General features: G+C 42.6%; 1 protein-coding gene across 4 annotated transcripts in view; it reads right to left on the bottom strand.

Moving 5' to 3' along the window:
• Positions 1 to 19,659, bottom strand: part of LOC137564345 (rap guanine nucleotide exchange factor 6-like) — a 134,391-nt gene that overhangs the window by 24,095 nt on the left and 90,637 nt on the right. For 3 of the 4 annotated variants that reach the window (XM_068278114.1, XM_068278117.1, XM_068278115.1), the window contains exon 17: positions 17,104 to 17,127. The exons of the other annotated variant lie outside the window; for it this stretch is intronic. In XM_068278114.1, the coding sequence (XP_068134215.1) occupies positions 17,104 to 17,127 (24 nt within the window). The remainder of the gene's footprint in view (positions 1 to 17,103; positions 17,128 to 19,659) is intronic. 4 annotated transcript variants of the gene reach the window in all.

The following is a 19,659-nucleotide window of genomic DNA, read 5'->3' as shown; positions in this document are numbered from 1 at the left end:
ATAGTGTTGGAGCAGCTCTTGAGAAGTCCTGGAGGTGTGCATGGGACTGAGTGCAGCAGGGGGTTATCAGGCGAAGTTCATTGGAGGAAAGGAGTCAGCGGCTAGGCGTGTACCTCTGAATAAGATCAGAAATGTAGGTTGGACAGGTTTTGTGGACAGATTTGTAGGTCAGACACTGTATCTTGAATCTGATTCTGGACTGGATAGGAAGCCAGTGGAGGGATTCACGGAGGGGAGCCGCCCTGGTGGAGCGATGGGAGGAGTGGATATTTCTGGCTGCCGCATTCATGATGGACTGCAGCAGGGCAATTCGGGTCATTGGGAGACCAGACAGAAGGGCATTGCAGTAGTCAAGGCAGGGAAATTATGAGGGCATAGATGAGGAGTTTGGTGGTGGCAGAGGTCAGGAAAGGGTGGATCTTGCAGATATTATGGAGGTGGAAGTTGCAGGACTTTGTGAGGTTTTGGATGTGGGGAGTGAAGGAGAGTGCGGAGTCCAGAGTGACACCCAGACTGCGGGCTTGAGAGGTAGGGCTAATGGTAGTGTGGTTAACAGTGACATGCACATCTGGAAGGTTCAGGGATGGCCGGGGTGGGAAGATCATACATTCTGTTTTGTCCAGATTTAGTTTCAGGAATGTAGCGGACATCCAGGAGGAGATGGCTGATAGACAGGAGGAGACCTTGGTAGTGGTGGATAGGTCAGGGGTGTGGAGGTAGATTTGGGTGTCATCTGCATACAGATGATAGTTAAAACCCATGGAGGAGATAACCTTGCCAATGGAGTATTGTTAATATCATTTATGTAGTAACTACAGCATTTTCCATCTTTTTCAGCAGATTTGCAATTAGGAGTCAGGTAGAGGGTTTGCAGTGGGTGGGGAGTAAACGGTTAAGGTTAGGCGTTAGGAAGGGGGTTGGCACCGGTATCATGGTTGAAGTTAGGTGTCAGGAAGGGTATTTGTGCGGAGAAAGGGTGGTGGGATGGTTATAGCAAGGTTTCTGGAAGAGCGTTTTCGCTAGGGGGAGACAGTTAAGGTTAGGCATTCGGTGGTGGTGGGGAGGGAGAGGGTAAGGTTAGATGTCGGAGGTGGTGGTTAGGGTTAGGCATTGAAGGGTGAAAGGATCTGTGTAAGAGTAAGGTTAGGTTTAGCTGTAGTAAAATATTGTAAATATTTATGGATATTTTACTAACGAAAATTAACACTCTAAATTAGTCAAACATCGGTAAATGTTACTGATATTCTATTACTTCTAAATCACAGCACCAAAATATTCTACTATTTGCTATATCCCGCAGCTAAAATTTCACACTGCTGGCAAGTGCGAGAGGTCTATGGTGGGTGAAGCGCACTTCAAAAATGCTGGTGTATGATTTTGTAAATTTAGTGAGCATTGTAAAGTAGATGCAAGTGTGGACCCAGCATTACTGAATACCAAGACTTAAGAAACGAGTTGCAGATGAAGATATAAAATCAGAAGTAATATAGAGTAGAGGGCTGTATTAAGGTAGCCACATACCATACAATTTTTTAAATATCTGTTCAATTCAAGAATTGCAATCAGTTTTTCTGAGTGATAGTAACATTTCAAAAACATGACCAATGTACCACACACATATGTTCAATTTTTCCCCAATTATGATAAAAATGATTGGAAATTCTGAGAAAATTGCTAGGGTGTGTATGTTAATAAATTGACAATCTTACACACACCATACAATCTTTTGAAAAATTGTAGAAAAATTTCCAGCATTCCGGATCGATAAAAAACGAAAAAGACAAAACAAAACGGGAAATCCGATTGGATTTTTCAGTCGAATGATCCAATCATATTTATGGAATTGCCGTAGAATCTGATTATTTTATTGTATGATCTGTGGCCACCTTTATAATCACTGTGGGAGATATCTGTTCTAGATAGTAGAAAATTAAATGTAAGCAAACATAATTTATTGCCATAAGTTCCTTGTCTGTTCCAGACCTATTAAATTAAAGCTTTGTTCCTACTGTTATGAATTATCCTAAATAGGTCAAAAAAAATTTCATCTTGCTACGATAAAACAACACAAAAAACAGCTTGAGTTTCTCTTTCAGGAGGCCCATGATCTCAAACACAAAAGCCTATCAAACACAAACTATAATTGGGGTAGCTCCAGAACCAAATAATAAAATAACTGTCCCATATTGATATAGCGTAGGCCCTGCACACAAGCCTAAACTAAGTAGGTAAAATAATAGGTGTGGCACTGTACCTTTGAAACACCTTTTGTTAACAGCTGCGCAGAATACACAATGGTTAGCAGCAGTAGTGAACCAGAGTGGCCTGACAGCTGTTTTGCGGTGTAACCAACCTCATCAGAGACAGAGACATATACGTGTGTATATCCCCCCTCAGCCTAACAAACTGCATCAGTCTTGTCTGAAACTGAGAGCAGAGAGTGAGGAATAAACAAATCACACAGAGCCTGCAGGGGGCGTGCATAACTTGTATTCATTACAACAGAGGCAGCCCATTCCTCCGCGGGTCGACAAAGCTTGACAAAGAAAATAAGATTATGCTGGGAATACACGGTTCGTTTCTGCCGTGCGTTTCTCCTCTCAATCGTTTTTGCCACTCTTTAGTCGATTCTCTTATCTTCCGCTCGTTTTTCTTATCTTTTTCCATGCACTGCTATTAGAAATAGAGCGGCAAACGCATCGAAAGAGGGAGATCGGACATGTCGGAAATTATCTATCGAACCATCGAATCAATTAAAAAACGAACTGTGTATTCCGAGCATTGATATATTACAGAGACAGTGCAACTAGAAAAGGCTGCAGTAATCTAGACCACATTAGAACAGGTATAGGAACTTATAGGATAGAAGAAATAAGACTGAAAATTTTGTTACAGAGTCTCTTTAAAGAGACTAACAACATTTTCATCCTTATGCCTGCTATCCTATAAGTTCCTATAGCTGTTCTAATGTGCTCTGTCTTACTGCAGCCTTTCCAATTTGCACAGTGGCTGTATTATCTCTGTTATATGATCTAATCTTCTCTCCTCTGTCGGGCTCAGGCAGTCAGGCTGGAATGTGCTTTGCTGCTTGTGATTGGATAGAAGCTATACACACCCTCTCCAGGCCCCCTGCACACTCTGTATGACTCACACACTGACCTACTCTCAGCGTATCACTTGCTATGTCTTTTGTTTGTAAACACTGGATAAAAACGGCAATTACAAGCCAGGATTGCAGCAGAGAGTGGCAGAAACAGCACAGAGGGGCCCAGGAGAGCATAATGAATAGAATGGTATGCTTTTTATTGTAAGAATTTTAGAGTACAGATTCTCTTTAACAATACAATGCATTTAAAGCCACCAGCAAGCAAGAAAATACTCTATAATTTTGATAGTTCGTTTTCAGTTCTTTTTCACCTACTCTTTGGTACCTTTTCAGTTGCAGAGTACTAAAAATATATTTTAAAGAGAACATGGAAAATGATCCCCTTGGAAAAAAAAACTTGAATCGAATAAAGGCCAGAGTGTGTACATAATGAATATATTGATAACCCATTTAAAAAGTTGTCACTTACAAGTCTTCTGTTTATAAAAAATATGCTATGGTCACCTCCATAATAAAGAGAGTTGCTGACATCTCGTAGGAGGAGGAACACTATGGTGCTGTGTACAAAAGTCAAGGCAAATATAAATTGATTTGAGTGGCCTAGTGGCATTTTTATTTTTTGTTAATTTGATATAGAATGATGGCACTGAGACAACGATCACCCCGAGGCATTTACATGTAAGGATGCAGCATGGCAGATGTTCCAGTATCACAGTACGATGTGCTAAGCCTTTGATGAGAATTTCACGCTCTCATTCATTAGCATTACAATAGCCTAGGAGTGTCTTCCAAGTTCTCACAAATGTTGTAACTTAAATTAATCCTCAACTGATTTTTAATCAGATCCTCAACTTAATAACCACTGATAACCACTAAGGCTCGCAGTCTAGTTTATGAAGTGTTTATTAATTAATTTGTATATATTAATTTTTATCTATTATTTTCTTATTTTGTAATACAATATATCACACAATCTACTGCCATCTCCATCATGATTTATTTATTTGTTTACGAGGCACATGCGGTAATTTAAGGCGTACATTTAGGCTGCTTTCACAGTGGGACGTTACAGGCGCACATTAGAGCAGCCAGTAAGGGCCCTTTTCCACTAGCAGTCGCTAGCGTTCGCGCTGAACGCTAGCGATTGCTGAATCGCAATTCCGCCGTTTTCCCGACGTTTGCGGCCGCGATTTTGCTATGCTATGCACTGCATAGCAAAATCGCGGCAAAAGTCACTCCGCGGCGCGATCGCGATCAAGTAAAAAATGAATCGCGGTAGTGGAAATGACCTACCGCGATTCCTATGTTAAAAAGCAAACCGTAGCAATTGTAAAATCGCTAGCGGTTTGCGGTTTTGCGATTCAGCTAGCGCAAACGCGCTAGTGGAAAAGGGCCCTAAGGCAGCCCAACTCACAGTAATGCAAAATCAATGGGCTGTTCACAGTGCCCACGTTACATTGTAACGCTTGACGTCAAGTTAAAGTGCTGTGCGTTATACGTGGCTAAGCCGCGTTAGACTGTTTGCACATGCTCAGTAATGTTGGAGGAGGAGGTCTCCCCTCCTCCTCCTCCGTGGCCAGCCACATGGCTAATTAATATTCACTGCACTGAGTGACGTGCAGTGTTTACTTCTTGGAGCGGCCTCTCTGTGCGGCGATTAGCTGGCGGGACCACGTGATGCGGATGGTCTCCGCATCTTACAGCACAAAAAAGGTGCACCAAGAGCTGCTTAACGCAGCTCTAGGTAGCGTCCTCATCCAACACCACCAGGCGTTGCGTTAGGGGCACGTTATGCGACCTATAACGTCCCCTAAAACGCAACGTCTTGGTGGGAAAAAGGCCTTAGACCAGTGATGGCTAACCTTGGCACTCCAGCTGTGGTGGAACTACAAGTCCCATGAGGCATTGCAATACTCTGACAGCTCTAAGCATAACTCGGGGAGGCAGAGGCATGATGGGATTTGTAGTTTTGTCACAGCTGGAGTGCTAAGGTGTAACGATTGTGGGATATCTCCGTGGGCAGCGCACAAGATGTGCGCTGACACTGCGGAAGTCCTCCACAAGCGTGTCAAAATAATAGAACCCAGCTTTTGATGGAAGCACCAGTAGAGGGGAATTCCCACCGGCAGATGGAGCTGTGGAGTGCAGAGGAATAAACCCTCTGCGCCGCCACAAATGCCAGATGGAAATTGTACGAAGAGAAGCAACACAAGGCAAGATAGCTCCCAAAGAGAGAGAGCATAGAGACAGAATCAATGTGTGTCCACCAAACTAGTCGCCACCCAGCGACGGTGAACACACAACGGCAGAAACAAAGTGGGAACGCAATCGCAAGAATGGCGATTGCCAAATAGTGACACCAGACTGAGCAGGACAGAGCACGAGAGTAGCAAAGGCACAGCAAACAACAATCAGAGGATAAAGAAAATAACAAGCGCTAACTAAACGCGAACACCGCACTTATTCGCAAAAGCGAACGCGTTTAAGTAACGATCACCGCGCGATAGGCGTCCAGTGATAAGCGTGCCACCCTAACTAGCCACAAGTAACACAAATGAGCAAAAACAGACAAGACAGACAAATGAGGTAGCCAGTAGCAACCGCTGCTCCAGCTTACACTCCAGGAACACAGATCAGAAGGATCCACAGCCGCTACCGCTAGAGGCTAGTGCGATCCAAACAAGACTGACAGATGAGGTAGCCAGTAGCAACCGCTGCTCCAGCTTACACTCCAAGAATACAGATCAGAAGGATCCACAGCCGCTGCCGCTAGAGGCTAGTGCGATCCAAACAAGACAGAGCGATTCGCTATCAACCGCCGCTGGTGACAGCGCAATCGCGACAGACAAGACAGGACAGAATAGGCAGTACAAATTATACACAAACTGACTGCACTAACTAGGAATGCAAAGAGCACTCCCCAAGAATTAACTATACTAAGATAGCAGTGGCTGACACTCCAGGTGAGTCCAGCAGGAACAAACCTCTATGAGCAGCAAAGGATTCTGGGATCACATGGTAATTATACTGCAAGCCTTCAAAGGAGGCAGCTAGGCCGTTTGCATGACAAGTGTATGCAAATTGCTCAGCAGCAGAGCAGGTCAGAAACTTGCAAAGCACAGGCAGGTCTCTTTTCCAGAGACCTGCAGCCCTCAGACTTAAGGACTGGACAAACAGCTGTCTGCCCGTGCAGGCAGCCGAGCAGATCGTTACATAAGGTTAGCCATCACTGCCTTAGACTATTTATTTATCTATTTATTTATTAATTTATCTATTTTTTTTATTTTAATCTGACTATTCAGTTAGTTATCTGTTTGGCCCGTCTAATGTTTTAAAATATTATTTTATAATTGAATTTATGAATTATAGTTTTATAATTTGTGTGCTCCTTTATATTAATTATCATGTAATTATTTATCATGCAAATTTGTATTATAATACAAATCTATTGTATTGTACTACTGCCTATTGTTTAGTATTAGGCAGAGACGTAGCAATAGCCATAGCAGTCATAGCAGCTGCTATGGGGCTCTGAAGCAGAGGGGCCCCAGTGGGTATTTAATGTGTTTACCATTAACTTTCTTGTCTTTCTCCACCCTCTGACTTTGTCTCAGTGCCCATGAATGATGTACAGTGTTGACTGCATGAGAATGTAAATTGCCCAAGTAACTCATATCCATAGGGTAGGGGCAGGTGGCATTGCTTAAAGAGACACTGAAGCGAGACTAAATCTCGCTTCAGCTCTCATATATAGCAGGGGCACGTGTGCCCCTGCTAAAACGCCGCTATCCCGCGGCTAAACTGGGGTACCTTCACCCCCAACCCACCCCCGCAAAAGATGGTCGGAAAGTTGGTCGTAGAAAATCTCTTCCTGGAGGCAGGGCTAACGGCTGCAGCCCTGCCTCCAGTCGCGTCTATCAGACGCGCATCGCCGCCTCTCCCCCGCCCCTCTCAGTGAAGGAAGACTGAGAGGGGCGGGGGAGAGGCGGAGATACGCGCTGACAGACGCGCGTGGGGCAGGGCTGCGGCGGTCGGCCCTGCCCCAATGCGGAAGCGCTCCCCCGCATTACGGAGGGGGTTTGGGGGGACAGGGACCCCCGTGAAGCCGCGGGATAGCGGCGGTTTAGCAGGGGCACACGTGTCCCTGCTATATATGAGGTTTGAAGCGAGATCTATTCTCGCTTCAGACTCTCTTTAAGAGTGCCTACATCTGAGGGCCCCATGAAAGTTTGGCTATGTGGCCCCATGATCTCTAGCTAAGCCACTGGCATTAGGACATGATCTATATTTGAGTCTCTTGTGTTCCCCAGATTTTACTCTCTGTACTTGCCTGAAGAAGCAGGATCCTCTCCCGAGCAACACGTTACATACTTATGACAAGTTACTTGGATTAACAAAGTTACAGTTCTTTATCTCAGTAAGGTAAGTCCACCTTTACCGCCTCTTTTTAGGGCCCTTTTCCACCAGGGTCGAATCCGGCCCAAATCTGCAACGTTTCCCCACAGGTGTGTCAGGCGGGGGAACGCTGCCTGTTCCTCTTATGACTTGCCGTCCGAATCGTGCAATTCTGGAGAGCATGCTACAGTTTCCTGAAGCACGCACGGGAATGGCACGGCTAAGCGATTCGGACTGCTGCTTTGCAGCGTGCCACGGGTGCTGTGGCTGAATTGGAAATGGCCACAGCACCTAGTGGAAATAAGCCATACAGTACTTTATTTCACTTTGCTGCCTCTGAACCACATGCACAGTTTAACCCTCCTGAGTTGCTTTATCCATTAATACAGGAGCGACTTTTTAACCCAAGTGGGTTGGGTGTATTCTCCCCTCTAGTGTTGAGCCAAAATTTTCCTAATTTCATGTTTTCTATAGAAACAAAGTTATTTTTGTTACAAAAATAGACGTATTTCATTTCTAATAGTAATTATGCACATTTAGGTAATGACTAAACTCAGGAAACCTCTGCACGTGCTGTTGCTTTAAATGTATCAGGAGGCTCTACCTGCAGGCACTTCTAAGACAGGTGCTCTTTGTCAAGGTGCATTTAGCAGTCATGCATGCTGAGACACTTGGATTTAAACCTTTCACTAATGACCTTCACCAAATCACTTGTGTGCTGAGTTGTGCAGCCCTGCAGCTTGGCCTTAAAGCTGCGGTGGCCAATTTATAGAAAAATGGCCTGGTCTTTAGGGGGGTTCAACATTGCGGTCCTCAAGTGGTCATATAGCCAGGATACCTGCTTTTCAGGAAATTTCAGTCATTGTTATATTTGCATAGGTATGATGGTAGGAAAGTAATTGTGCTGAGGAAATGCAGCATGTCACTGAAGTGATAAATCTAACAGCAAAGGGAATCCATAAATTTAAAATGTTCCTGTTTCTTTAAAAAGGATGTCTCTGGATTTATAATTGTAATACATTAACTCCTTATATTTTTAACAGTGACCTACTTTGTAAGGCTTTACTAATGCTATTATATATTTATGATATTTCCCCTTTGCTGTACACCCAGTGATTTGAAATGAGCTCTGTATCAGACTGTGACTTGCAGTATTTCTGATTAGGAATGCACTCATCTCATTAAACTGTTGAGATTTGTTTAAGTCGCTTGATACTGCCAGGATGTCTGTTACCGTGGTTCCAAATGCACATATAATAACTGACATTAGCGTGGACATTCCATCATTTAACAGATGAACATGTGTATGTGGTTGTGATCATTGTACGCAGATATTTTGATCCATTCTGTTCATCTTTAAAAATGCATGCTCATGAAATATAAATGGACCATATGACCTTGATGCAATATGAATTCCGTTCAGTGCATTAAATGCCTTTTTTCCCCTTTCAGTAATCTTTATACTTCTGATTCACTTGAGCAAACAATGGGGCCCCAGGGCAAAATAAAAATGGGGGGCCCCTCAACACATACCCCGGAACAAAAATCGGCATTAACCTCCCTGGCGTTCTGGGTAATGCGTACATAAGTACGCATTACCCATTTTGTTAAATATTTTTTTTTCCGCGTGCTGTAGCTAGCGGATTGCTAGCTACAGCAGTACGCCATGCTGTTCGCATCCGCATCCACCCTCCCAATCCCCGCCGGCCATACTATTTCCTATCGTCGCTTCTCCCGTCGCCATGGTGATGATCGGACATGACGTCATCGACGTCATGAGGTCATGGGGAGCTCCGATCCTTCCCATTGCGCAGCCTGGCGGTGATTCGCCAGGCTGCGCTAGGCGTTTCGGGGAGGGACAGCCTCTTTAGCGGCGCATCGCGGCGGATCGGCGGAGAGCGGCGGCGATTGGACAGAACATGTAGCTAGCAAAGTGCTAGCTACATGTTCTGGAAAAAAAAAAAAGTAAAAAGATCCCCCAGGGGCTGAGCAATCCTCCTTGGCGTACATGGACGAGCTGAGCTCGTCCATACCGCCAAGGAGGTTAAAGGACCTTTTTTGCAGCTGGTATAGTCAGGGTGTGAAGCCCCAATCGGTCAGAGCTCCACATTCTGGCTATCCCAGCCTGCATGGGGGACAAGGGGTTTAAAAGTTTCAGGAGGGGGGACCCCACATAATCAAAAAAAAAAAAATGCCACACTCTAAACATAAAAAAAAATAATTGGGAAAATAGGAAAAAATGCCAGGGATCTTCATACAGCCATATTGCGGCTGTATAGCGATCCCTGGCCAAAGCGCTGCGGCTGTGTATGGACCCCCTGGAAACCCCGCCAGGAAATGTATTGCTCTTTCTTTTGATACATGTAAAATTACACTACCGTTAGGTTTGCTACTAAAAGTGACATTTACCGCATTTAAAAATATACTTTTTTCCTTCAAAACTTTAAAATTGATTTTCTCAAAACTATAAGGTCTTTTTGAAAAATAGTTTTTTCTTCTTATTCCCAATGATCCCCTTGACACATCCTGCAAATTTAGGGTTTCTAGCATTTAAGGTGGATTTGCACCTTCGGTGGGTTTTTAAATGTGTATTTTTTTTTCCTTCGAAACTTTAAAATCGATTTTCTCAAAAACTATAAGGTCTTTTTGAAATTTCTTTTTCCTCTTGTAGCCACTGGGGGCCCCTACAAACTCTGGGGCCCTGAGGCTATTGCCTCCTTTGCCTCTATGGTAGTGGTTGCCCTGTGCATTAAAACAAGCTTTGTAAATAACATGGGAACATAACATGTATGACTTGTAAGAATTACTGTTCTCCTTTTAAAATACCTAACTAGGTGGATATCTATATACCTTACTCCTGTAAAATTTGTATCAAGATTTTCCTAAGGCTACATTCACAGTGATATACCGTATACTGAAATAGTGCAATATCTCATATACTGTAGGTGCTCCCGGCTAGCTCTACTCATTTTAAAGACACTTTTTGTCACTTGATCCGAGGAAGCGGACTGCATTCCTCGATATGCGTTATCGTCTATGTGTCTGGTTTGCATTAAAAGTTTCTTTTTCATACATTGGCATAGCCCCTTCTTTTTTAGAGGTAAGCCATACCATTTCTATTTTTCTTTGATTGATTAACTTGTATTTTGGAGCACCTCCCCAACCAGTGGGAAAGTCATATCATGCGTTATGCATGCGGTGCGGAGCATACAATGAAGCACACAGTACATTTAAAGGATGCTTCACTGCGACTGTTAACATGCACATTATACAGTAGCGCACGGTATGCACCACATTATGGCAATAGATTCCATCACACCACACTGCTAACGCATTGATGTGCCTTTCTCTATCTCTTGTCTTTATCGCTAATGATGGTGGACTTTGAATTAGGCCCCTATGTGCAGTAAAAGCAACTTGCACATGGGCAGCTATGGAGGAACTCTGCCTAAAGATGAAACACGTAGACATCACAATGTTGTCCATATGGGACAACATCACTTCCCATGGATCAATCAGTGAAGATCACTGGATGGTTGGAAGCAGCTCTCGATCCATGAGACAACTGATGATAAAACTAGTGCTGGAGGACGACAAGATACCAATGGAACTCTGATGCTAGTTTAAACATATTTAATGTTGTTAAAGTGACACTAAAGCAAAAAAAAAAACAACTGATGATATAATGAATTGTATGTGTAGTACAGATAAGTAATAAAACATTAGTAGCAAAGAAAAAAGTCTCATATTTTTATTTTCAGTTAAATAGCTTTTTTTTCACAATATTGAATCATTCTGTCATATTTGAAATTACAAACCACACTCTGTATTTTAAACTATGAAACAGACAAGACCTAATGAGCCTTTGAACTACCCTGCAGTAAAACTGTACGTGAAGCTGCCTCTCACTGTTTCTTTGATGTATAAGAACTTCAGCAAATAGGACTGTCTCCGACCCAAGTTGGGATGTGGAGCTCGGAGTAGCTCTTTTGCATAGATAACAACTGAAGTTTCTTAACTCTTCCTGTACTGGAAACAGTATGAGACTCTGTTCTTTGCTACTAATGTTTTATTTTTTAGCTGTACTACGCATACAATTCAGTATCTCATAAATTTACTTTCACTTCAGATTCCCTTTAACAGCTGAGCTGTGAGCAGGCTCCATTTGTCTACATATTCACAGTGGTCATCACCCGAAGAAGTTCCAGGGCCATATGCAATTCACTTGTTCTCCTGAGTTTTCTACTAGAGAATAATTTTCCATTTAGAATAACTTTTCAGCACTTTGCAATTAAAAAAGTACCAAAAAGTTGGTAAAAAGTACTATCAAAACTATTTTAAAGGGACTCCGAGCTCTACTTAAAAAGTAAGCGGGGACTAGGAGAGGAGCAAGGACGCCGTCGTGGGACCTCCCGACCAGCGCTGGACTAAAGAAAGCCCCGGGTGAGTACAATTTTACTTTTTAAGTAGAGCTCGGAGTCCCTTTAAGTATTTCTTTGCTACTAGTGATTTAAAAGGCAATTAATTGACAAGTTTGAAAATATCGCTTAGGAGAAAACTTTTTCTCCTATGTTCTCTTCTTAGGGATCATTTTCATGTTCTGTTTAAAATAATTGTTCAGCACTCTGTAATTGAGAAAGTACCAGCAGAGCCGGGACAAGGTCCCCAGCACCCAAGGCTGAGACACTAAAATGCGCCCCTCTATCCCTCCCACCCCAGCCGTCACACACTGATTGCTGGCACTCCAGGGCCCCCAACCCCCCCCCCCCCCCCAACACCTTAATCTCTAGTTATCTGGCTTGCAGTCACTGTCATGTAGCCCATTTTCTTATTTCTCACTGCTTCAAACACAATAAGGGAATGATAGCTGAGTGAGTTGTGCGCCGCCCCCTCCTACACTACACCCTGAGGCTGGTGCCTCTCTTGCCTCTGCCTCAGCCCAGCCCTGAGTACCAAAAAGTAGGTGAAAAAATACTGTAATTTTATATATATGGATAGTACAAAGAAGCAGGAAATGGGCACCATCAGTAGTGAAGTAGCAGCATTTATTGAGGTTGATGCATAAAAGACCAGTATCATTGCACACTGTGCGACATTGTTACCGGCCTGTACTGACAATAGTAATGCTCATTGCACTGATAGTGAAATAAGCATTACCATAGCAATCCACATAAACAGTGTACCCGAAGTATGGGAGTAGCATTGTCTCTTGATATGGATATGTACATTTTACTTATAAGATGCAAAAATATCACCTAGGAGAAAACGTAGGAGAAAAGGTGATTTGGATCATGCCCCGAAACTCGATCTTGCAAGTTTTAATTCAGGGGCCGAGCACTGTACAGTTACCTTGCCCTGCTAAAGCAGAGCGATACATCTAGTTCTATGGGGAAGGAACGAGGAACAATGGGGCAAAACATGATAGAGCGTCTTCCAGTAGGAGGGGTAAAGAGGAGAACAATCTCTCCTATGAAAAAATTCAAGAGAAAAGTTAATTGAATAGGGGCCTTAACCACTTCAGGATTCTGCGTACGCTTAAGTACGCCCCTGAATCCTGAAGTGGATTCCATGGAAACGACCACTCGTATGAGCGCCCGTTCCATGTCAGTTCACGGAGGGTGTCTCCGTGAACACCCTGCGAGCCGCCGATCGCGGCTCGCAGGGTAAATGTAAACACGCGGGGAAGATCTTCCCCGGTGTTTACATATATGAGGCGCTGCTGCGAAGCAGTGCCGTAGAGGAGATCGGCGATCCCCGGCCTTTGATTGGCCGGGGATTGCTGGCATCTGATAGGCTAAAGCCTATCCCATCAGGCGCAGGACGGAAATCCGTCCTGCGCCGCTCACAGGGGGAGGGAGAGGGAGGGAAGGGGAAGGAGGCCAGGAAGCGCTGCGGAGTGGGGGCTTTGAAGAGCCCCCCCCCCCCCGCAAGCGCAAGCAGCCGGCGGCGATCAGACCCCCCCAGCAGGACATCCCCCTAGTGGGGAAAAAAGGGGGCGAAGTCTGATCGCCCTGGCTGCTATCTGATCGGTGCTGCGGGCTGGAGAGCCCACGCAGCACCGATCAGCAAAAATACCCCCCTGGCACAGAAGTGGTTAAAGAGACACTGAATTGAATAAAGAAACTGATGATATAATGATTTGTATGTGTAGTACAGCTAAGAAATAAAACATTAGGAACAAAGAGTCTAATATTGTTTCCAGTACAGGAAGAGTTAAAGGGGCACTATGTGTTTTTATAACATTTTTATAACATTGCATCATTCTCTAATATTTGTAGTTTACACACTACTCAGCGTTCTAAATTATTTTACAGAGCTGCCTACTGAACCTTTGAATCCCTTCTCTGCAGAAAAAAAGAAATTATGACAGACAGTTGAGATAACAAGCTTCAGAAGACAGAGCTCTCTACAAAAATCATGGAGCTCAAAGGCTCTTTTGCATAGATAACAACTGGAGTTCCTTAAAGGGGCACGATGGCGACAAATTGTAAAATGTAAAATATGTACAAACATAGACAAATAAGAAGTACGTTTTTGCCAGAGTAAAATGAGCCATAAATTACTTTTCTCCTTGTTGCTGTCACTTACAGTAGGCAGTAGAAATCTCACAGAAGCGACAGGTTTTGGACTAGTCCATCTCATCATAGGGGATTCTCAGGGATTTATTTATTTTCAAAAGCACTTAGTGAATGGCAGTTGCTCTGTCCAATTGCCAAAAAAAACTGTGCAGAGAGCAGGGAAGCTGGCCAGCATCATTATTTAAATTCTTTTTAGGGAATATCTTTATAAAGAATAAAAGCCTTGCTGAAAATCCCCTAGGAAGAGATGGACTAGTCCAAAACCTGTCACTTCTGTCAGATTTCTACTACCTACTGTAAGTGACAGCAGCATAGGAGAAAAGTAATTTATGGCTCATTTTACTCTGGAAAAAAACGTTCTTATTTGTCTATGTTTGCACATATTTTACAATTTTTCGCCATAGTGCCCTTTAAGGAACTCCAGTTGTTATCTATGCAAAAGAGCCTTTGAGCTCCAAGCTTTCGCAGAGAGCTCTGTCTTCTGAAGCTTGTTATCTCAACTGTCAGTCATTGTAATTTCTTTTTCTCTGCAGAGAAGGGGTTCAAAAGTTCAGTAGGCAGCTCTGTAAAATCATTTAGAACGCTGAGTAGTGTGTAAACTACAAATATTAGAGATTGATGTAATGTTAAAAAAAAAATTATATAACTGAAAATAAAAATATGAGAATATTTTATTTGCTACTAATATTCTAGTAATTATCCATACTACACAACCAATTCATTATATCATAATTTTTTTTTCGCTTCAGTGTCTCTTTAAAGAGACTCTGTAACATTAAAAAGATCCCCTGGGGGGTACTCACCTCGGGTGGGGGAAGCCTCCAGATCCTAATGAGGCTTCCCACGCCGTCCTCTGTCCCACGGGGGTCTCGCTGCAGCCCTCCGAACAGCCGGCGACTGTGCCGACTGTCAGTTCAATATTTACCTTTGCTGGCTCCAGCGGGGGCGCTGTGGCGACTTTCGGCACGGAAATAGACGGAAATACCCGATCTTCGTCGGGTCCGCTCTACTGCGCAGGCGCCGGAAACTTGTGCCTGCGCAGTAGAGCAGACCCGACGGCGATCGGGTATTTCCGCCTACTTCGGCGCCGACAGCCGTCAGAGCGCCTGCGCAGGAGCCAGGAAGGTAAATATTACGTCACCGCTGCACGGAGGGCTGCAGCGAGACCCCTGATGGATGGAGGACGGCGTGGGAAGCCTCATTAGGATCCGGAGGCTTCCCCCACCCGAGGTGAGTACCCCCCAGGGGCCGTTTTGTCGTTACAGTTCCTCTTTAAGCCTTACCACTCAACAGGTTCATTGAGACTTATATTCCCTTTTCTACACAAGTATGTAGAAGCTTTCTTTGAGGAAATATAAGACTATCCTAATATGTGTCCAAAAGAACCCCCCCCCCCCCCCCCCCCCAAAAAAAAAAAAAAAAAAAAAAAAAAATTCCTGATAAGAAAAAAAGACATGAGCAGCAAAAATATTATTATGAAAAATAGAAAATAACGTTGCTTATTCTGGTGTTTTTTTTGTTTTTTTTTAAACAGTGGTTTAAACTAGTAGTCCTGTTGCCCATTATCACACGACATGACACCATACAATTTTCCCGGGCGCTGCCTATATTCTTAATCATGTATACTCTAGGACAGAGGTCTCAAACTGAAGGCCTTCCCATGACAGTATTTCTGGTTAAAACATTGTCAGTTGCAGCTACAGCACACACTCACACACACACACACAGTCACACACACACACAGTCACACACACACACAGTCACACACACCACACACACACAGTCACACACACACACACACACACACACACACACACACACACACACACACAGTCACACACACACACACACAGTCACACACACACACAGTCACACACACACACAGTCACACACACACACACGCAGTCACACACACACACAGTCACACACAGTCACACAGTCACACACAGTCACACACACACACACACACACACACACACACACACACACACACACACAGTCACACACACACACACACACACACACACAGTCACACACACACACAAAGTCGCACACACACACAGTCGCACACACACGCAGTCGCACACACACACAGTCGCACACACACAGTCGCACACACACACACACACACCTTTCCCAGTCTCCCCACATTGCAGAGTAGCACAGCGGAGCAGTGTAACATTTAGCTGCGCCTGCGATGCATCAGGGCTCATCTGTTCTTCCCAGCAGATGCACGCTCTATACTTCCGTACCGCCAGCTTCCGAAAGAGCATGTGACTGTTGGGCAGATCAGAGGAGACACAAAGCAGTACTGAAGCAGGCAACCCCACTGCACTACTTTGCAGAAGGAAGAGGAGCGGGCCGGGCACGATCACTATAGCTTTATTACTTAGTTTGAGACAATAAATGTTAAGTCTTAAATAAACAATTTAGCCCACTAAAAACAGCTACTGTATTTAGGAATATGTCAGAGTAACATCCAGGATGTTACTCTGACATATTCCTAAATACAGTAGCCGTTTTTATCATTTAACACAGTAACCAAGCAGCTTAGGGTGCCCTAAAACCACAAGGAGAGTATAGGGGACTAAAAGAGACCGGAAAGCCCTCCTACTAAAAAGCAATGCTTAGTTTGGTTTGCCTTCTTAAAACAGAAGGAATTTACAACTATTCAGCTTTAAGTGAACATCTATGGTTACCCACAATGCACCGCTACTGAATATGCAAATTATCTCTTTATGCCCATTAAAGCCAGGCTAGCATCCAAAACTGCAGGTGTCTAGCAAGCCTATAGCTTTACATTTTAAAGATTTACCATTTAATAAACTGTGTGCACCTTTAACCCATCCTGGTCTTTAACCATTATATTTTTTCTACAATATTGACCTTGAAGAGCTACCTACCATGCTAAAACAAGTGTATTCTGAAGGATGATCTGCAACATACATTTAAAAAATGTGTATTGCATGCAGCTGCATTCCAAATGACAACAGATGACTAAATATATAGGATGTTAATACGTACCCTAGACTTCTCCACCTCTTTTTCCTGCAAGCAAGAGCCACACACATTGAAGCATGGATTTGAACAGGAAAGCACAGGAGAGAAAGCACAAATGGGAATTAGACTGTAAACAAGTAGAAAGCATGAAGATGAAGAAACAGAGATTTTGACAACGATTATGCTGCAGATGACAGAATGGTTTACAATGGGGCTGATTCACAAAGCTTTTCTCTTGAATCATTTCACCTTTTTGATTCAACTATAAGTAAATGCAGTCATACACGGGTCGATTATTGCCCGGTATGCCGATCTGATCGATCACCATCCAACTGAAAAAATTAATGAGTGCTTGACCTGCTTAATTCATAAGATAAACAGGTCGGTCCTGACGCATGAACCACCGGTATATTTTTTATTACCGATACTAACACCAGCAGTGTACCGTGCTATGCGCAATTAGCGCAACCCACCATACACAGGTAATGCAAGGGTTACTAAGGTAACATACATTTCGTTTGACATTTAAACTTATCAACGATTTGTACATCAGGCCCATGGAGCAATAAAGTGTGAGTTGAAGAGGAACTGTTGTAAAAATAACGTAATATATATATATATATATATATATTACAATATTATTTATTTAGTCAGTGTTTGCTTGTAAGATCTTTTTTCTATCCGATTTGCATTCTGAAATTCACAGGTGGCCACATCTTTAATCCTGCCAGGTGACTTCTGTGGACTGTTTGTTTACTGAGAGTTCTGTGCACAGAGGGAGATGCTCCTTGCTTGGCATTTGGAAACAACTGTTATCAGATACACTAATTTTATAAGTGTAGTTAAACAAACCGATGAACGTATGTCAAAATTTATTTTTTGACCGCTATATTGTTTATTTAGTAATAAAAAGGAAAAATATATACGCGTATATGTCCTATATAAGATGTACACAAATACGCATGCTGCCATGAATATACGCTATATGGAAGATGGTTATAATTACGCGTTTACGTGTGACATGCAGAGATTTGTGCGTCATGAGGTAAACTCGATATATATGTCAGTTTAGTTAGAATTACATGTTTACGCGTTGTGTGCATAGATGTACGCAATTTAGATTGATTCTTGCGTATACTAGGTAATCAATTACGCGATTACGCGTACATTCACCTTGTATTTACAACCTTGAATTGAGCTGGAAATTGTGAGGTGTATTAATACATATGAAACAATTCAATGTAACCTTTATTATGTAAATAATATGTTGTAAATCATTGTATAACAATTTGTATTGTTTATGTAAAATCTGAATATGCTACATTTTATTATTATTATTATTTCCTACCTGATTGTATATAATTATATGTCTAAAAAGAAAACTCCAATAAAAATTATTAAAACAGGAAACAACTGTTATTTCCCACAATGCATTAAGGTTCACAGACAGCAAACTGTCAGGGCCATGGTCATGACATCACACTGTGAGAGGGGTTCCACCACAATATCAGCCAAACATAACCCCCCTGATGATCTATTTGAGAAAATGGGAAAGGGGGCATCAGCTACTGATTGGGATGAAGTTCAATCCTTGGTTACAGTTCCTCTTTAAGTCACTAAAGGAGAGATACATCATACATTTATGTCACATAAGGAGAGATAAATCATGAGTTAATAGCCAAGGTGTGATAATTCATAAGATTTTTTTTTTGTGAAGCAGCCCCAATAAGCAATCAACAAAGGCAACAGAGACACCACTCAGGCTGGTCTACTTAGATGTGATTTTAAACACAGTAAGAAAATGTGAATTTATGGCAACAAACACTTTTGATGGAAACTCATGCTGTATGCACATCCAATAGCCAATTAACAATGGTTTTTAGAAAAGATAACAGAATGAATAAAACAATAAAGGCACAGAAAATGAAAGTAACTAGAAGGACTGATACAGAAAGGAAACCATTTAGAAAGTTCGGGTATTTTTAATTTAATTATACTTGTTTCTTGGTAATATGATTTAATATAGCTCACAAGATTGGGTATTTTGAGCACAAACTGTTAATCAATTTATTTATTTTGCAGGATGTGGTTATTAGAAAAGAGAACTGACACTTTTTATGGCTGCTGTTAAAGTGAACCTCTACTGTCGATGAGCACTTTATTTCAATTAACAATCAGGTACTAAGGTTTTTCAAATTAAATTCAGTCTCCATTCAAATGTGTATGCATGTGTGTCATTTAGGTATCTTTCACCCTGAAAGGGGCTATTTGAAGTGAGAGTATTTGGAAAGTGGCCCTCTTGTGCAGAACACAGGTAAAACAGAGTTGCCAATCAGATTAAAACAAAGTTAAAACAAATTAAAATTCTTAACTCCACCTTGAATAATCAACACGAGGTTTGACTGCAAAAATCTTTAATTGTATACTCAAAAATGCAACACATTTCGTAGGACCAAGCCCGCTTCTTCAGGCAATAAAACCTGTGCCAACACACTTGCTTTAATTCTTAATCACCTGTCCCTGGTTTATTGCCTGAAGAAGCGGGCTTGGTCCAACAAAATGCATTGCATTTTTGGAGTA

Source organism: Hyperolius riggenbachi, chromosome 3 (genome assembly GCF_040937935.1).
Source record: "Hyperolius riggenbachi isolate aHypRig1 chromosome 3, aHypRig1.pri, whole genome shotgun sequence".
NCBI classification, from domain to species: domain Eukaryota; kingdom Metazoa; phylum Chordata; class Amphibia; order Anura; family Hyperoliidae; genus Hyperolius; species Hyperolius riggenbachi.
This window is presented reverse-complemented; position numbering and strand designations above follow the sequence as displayed.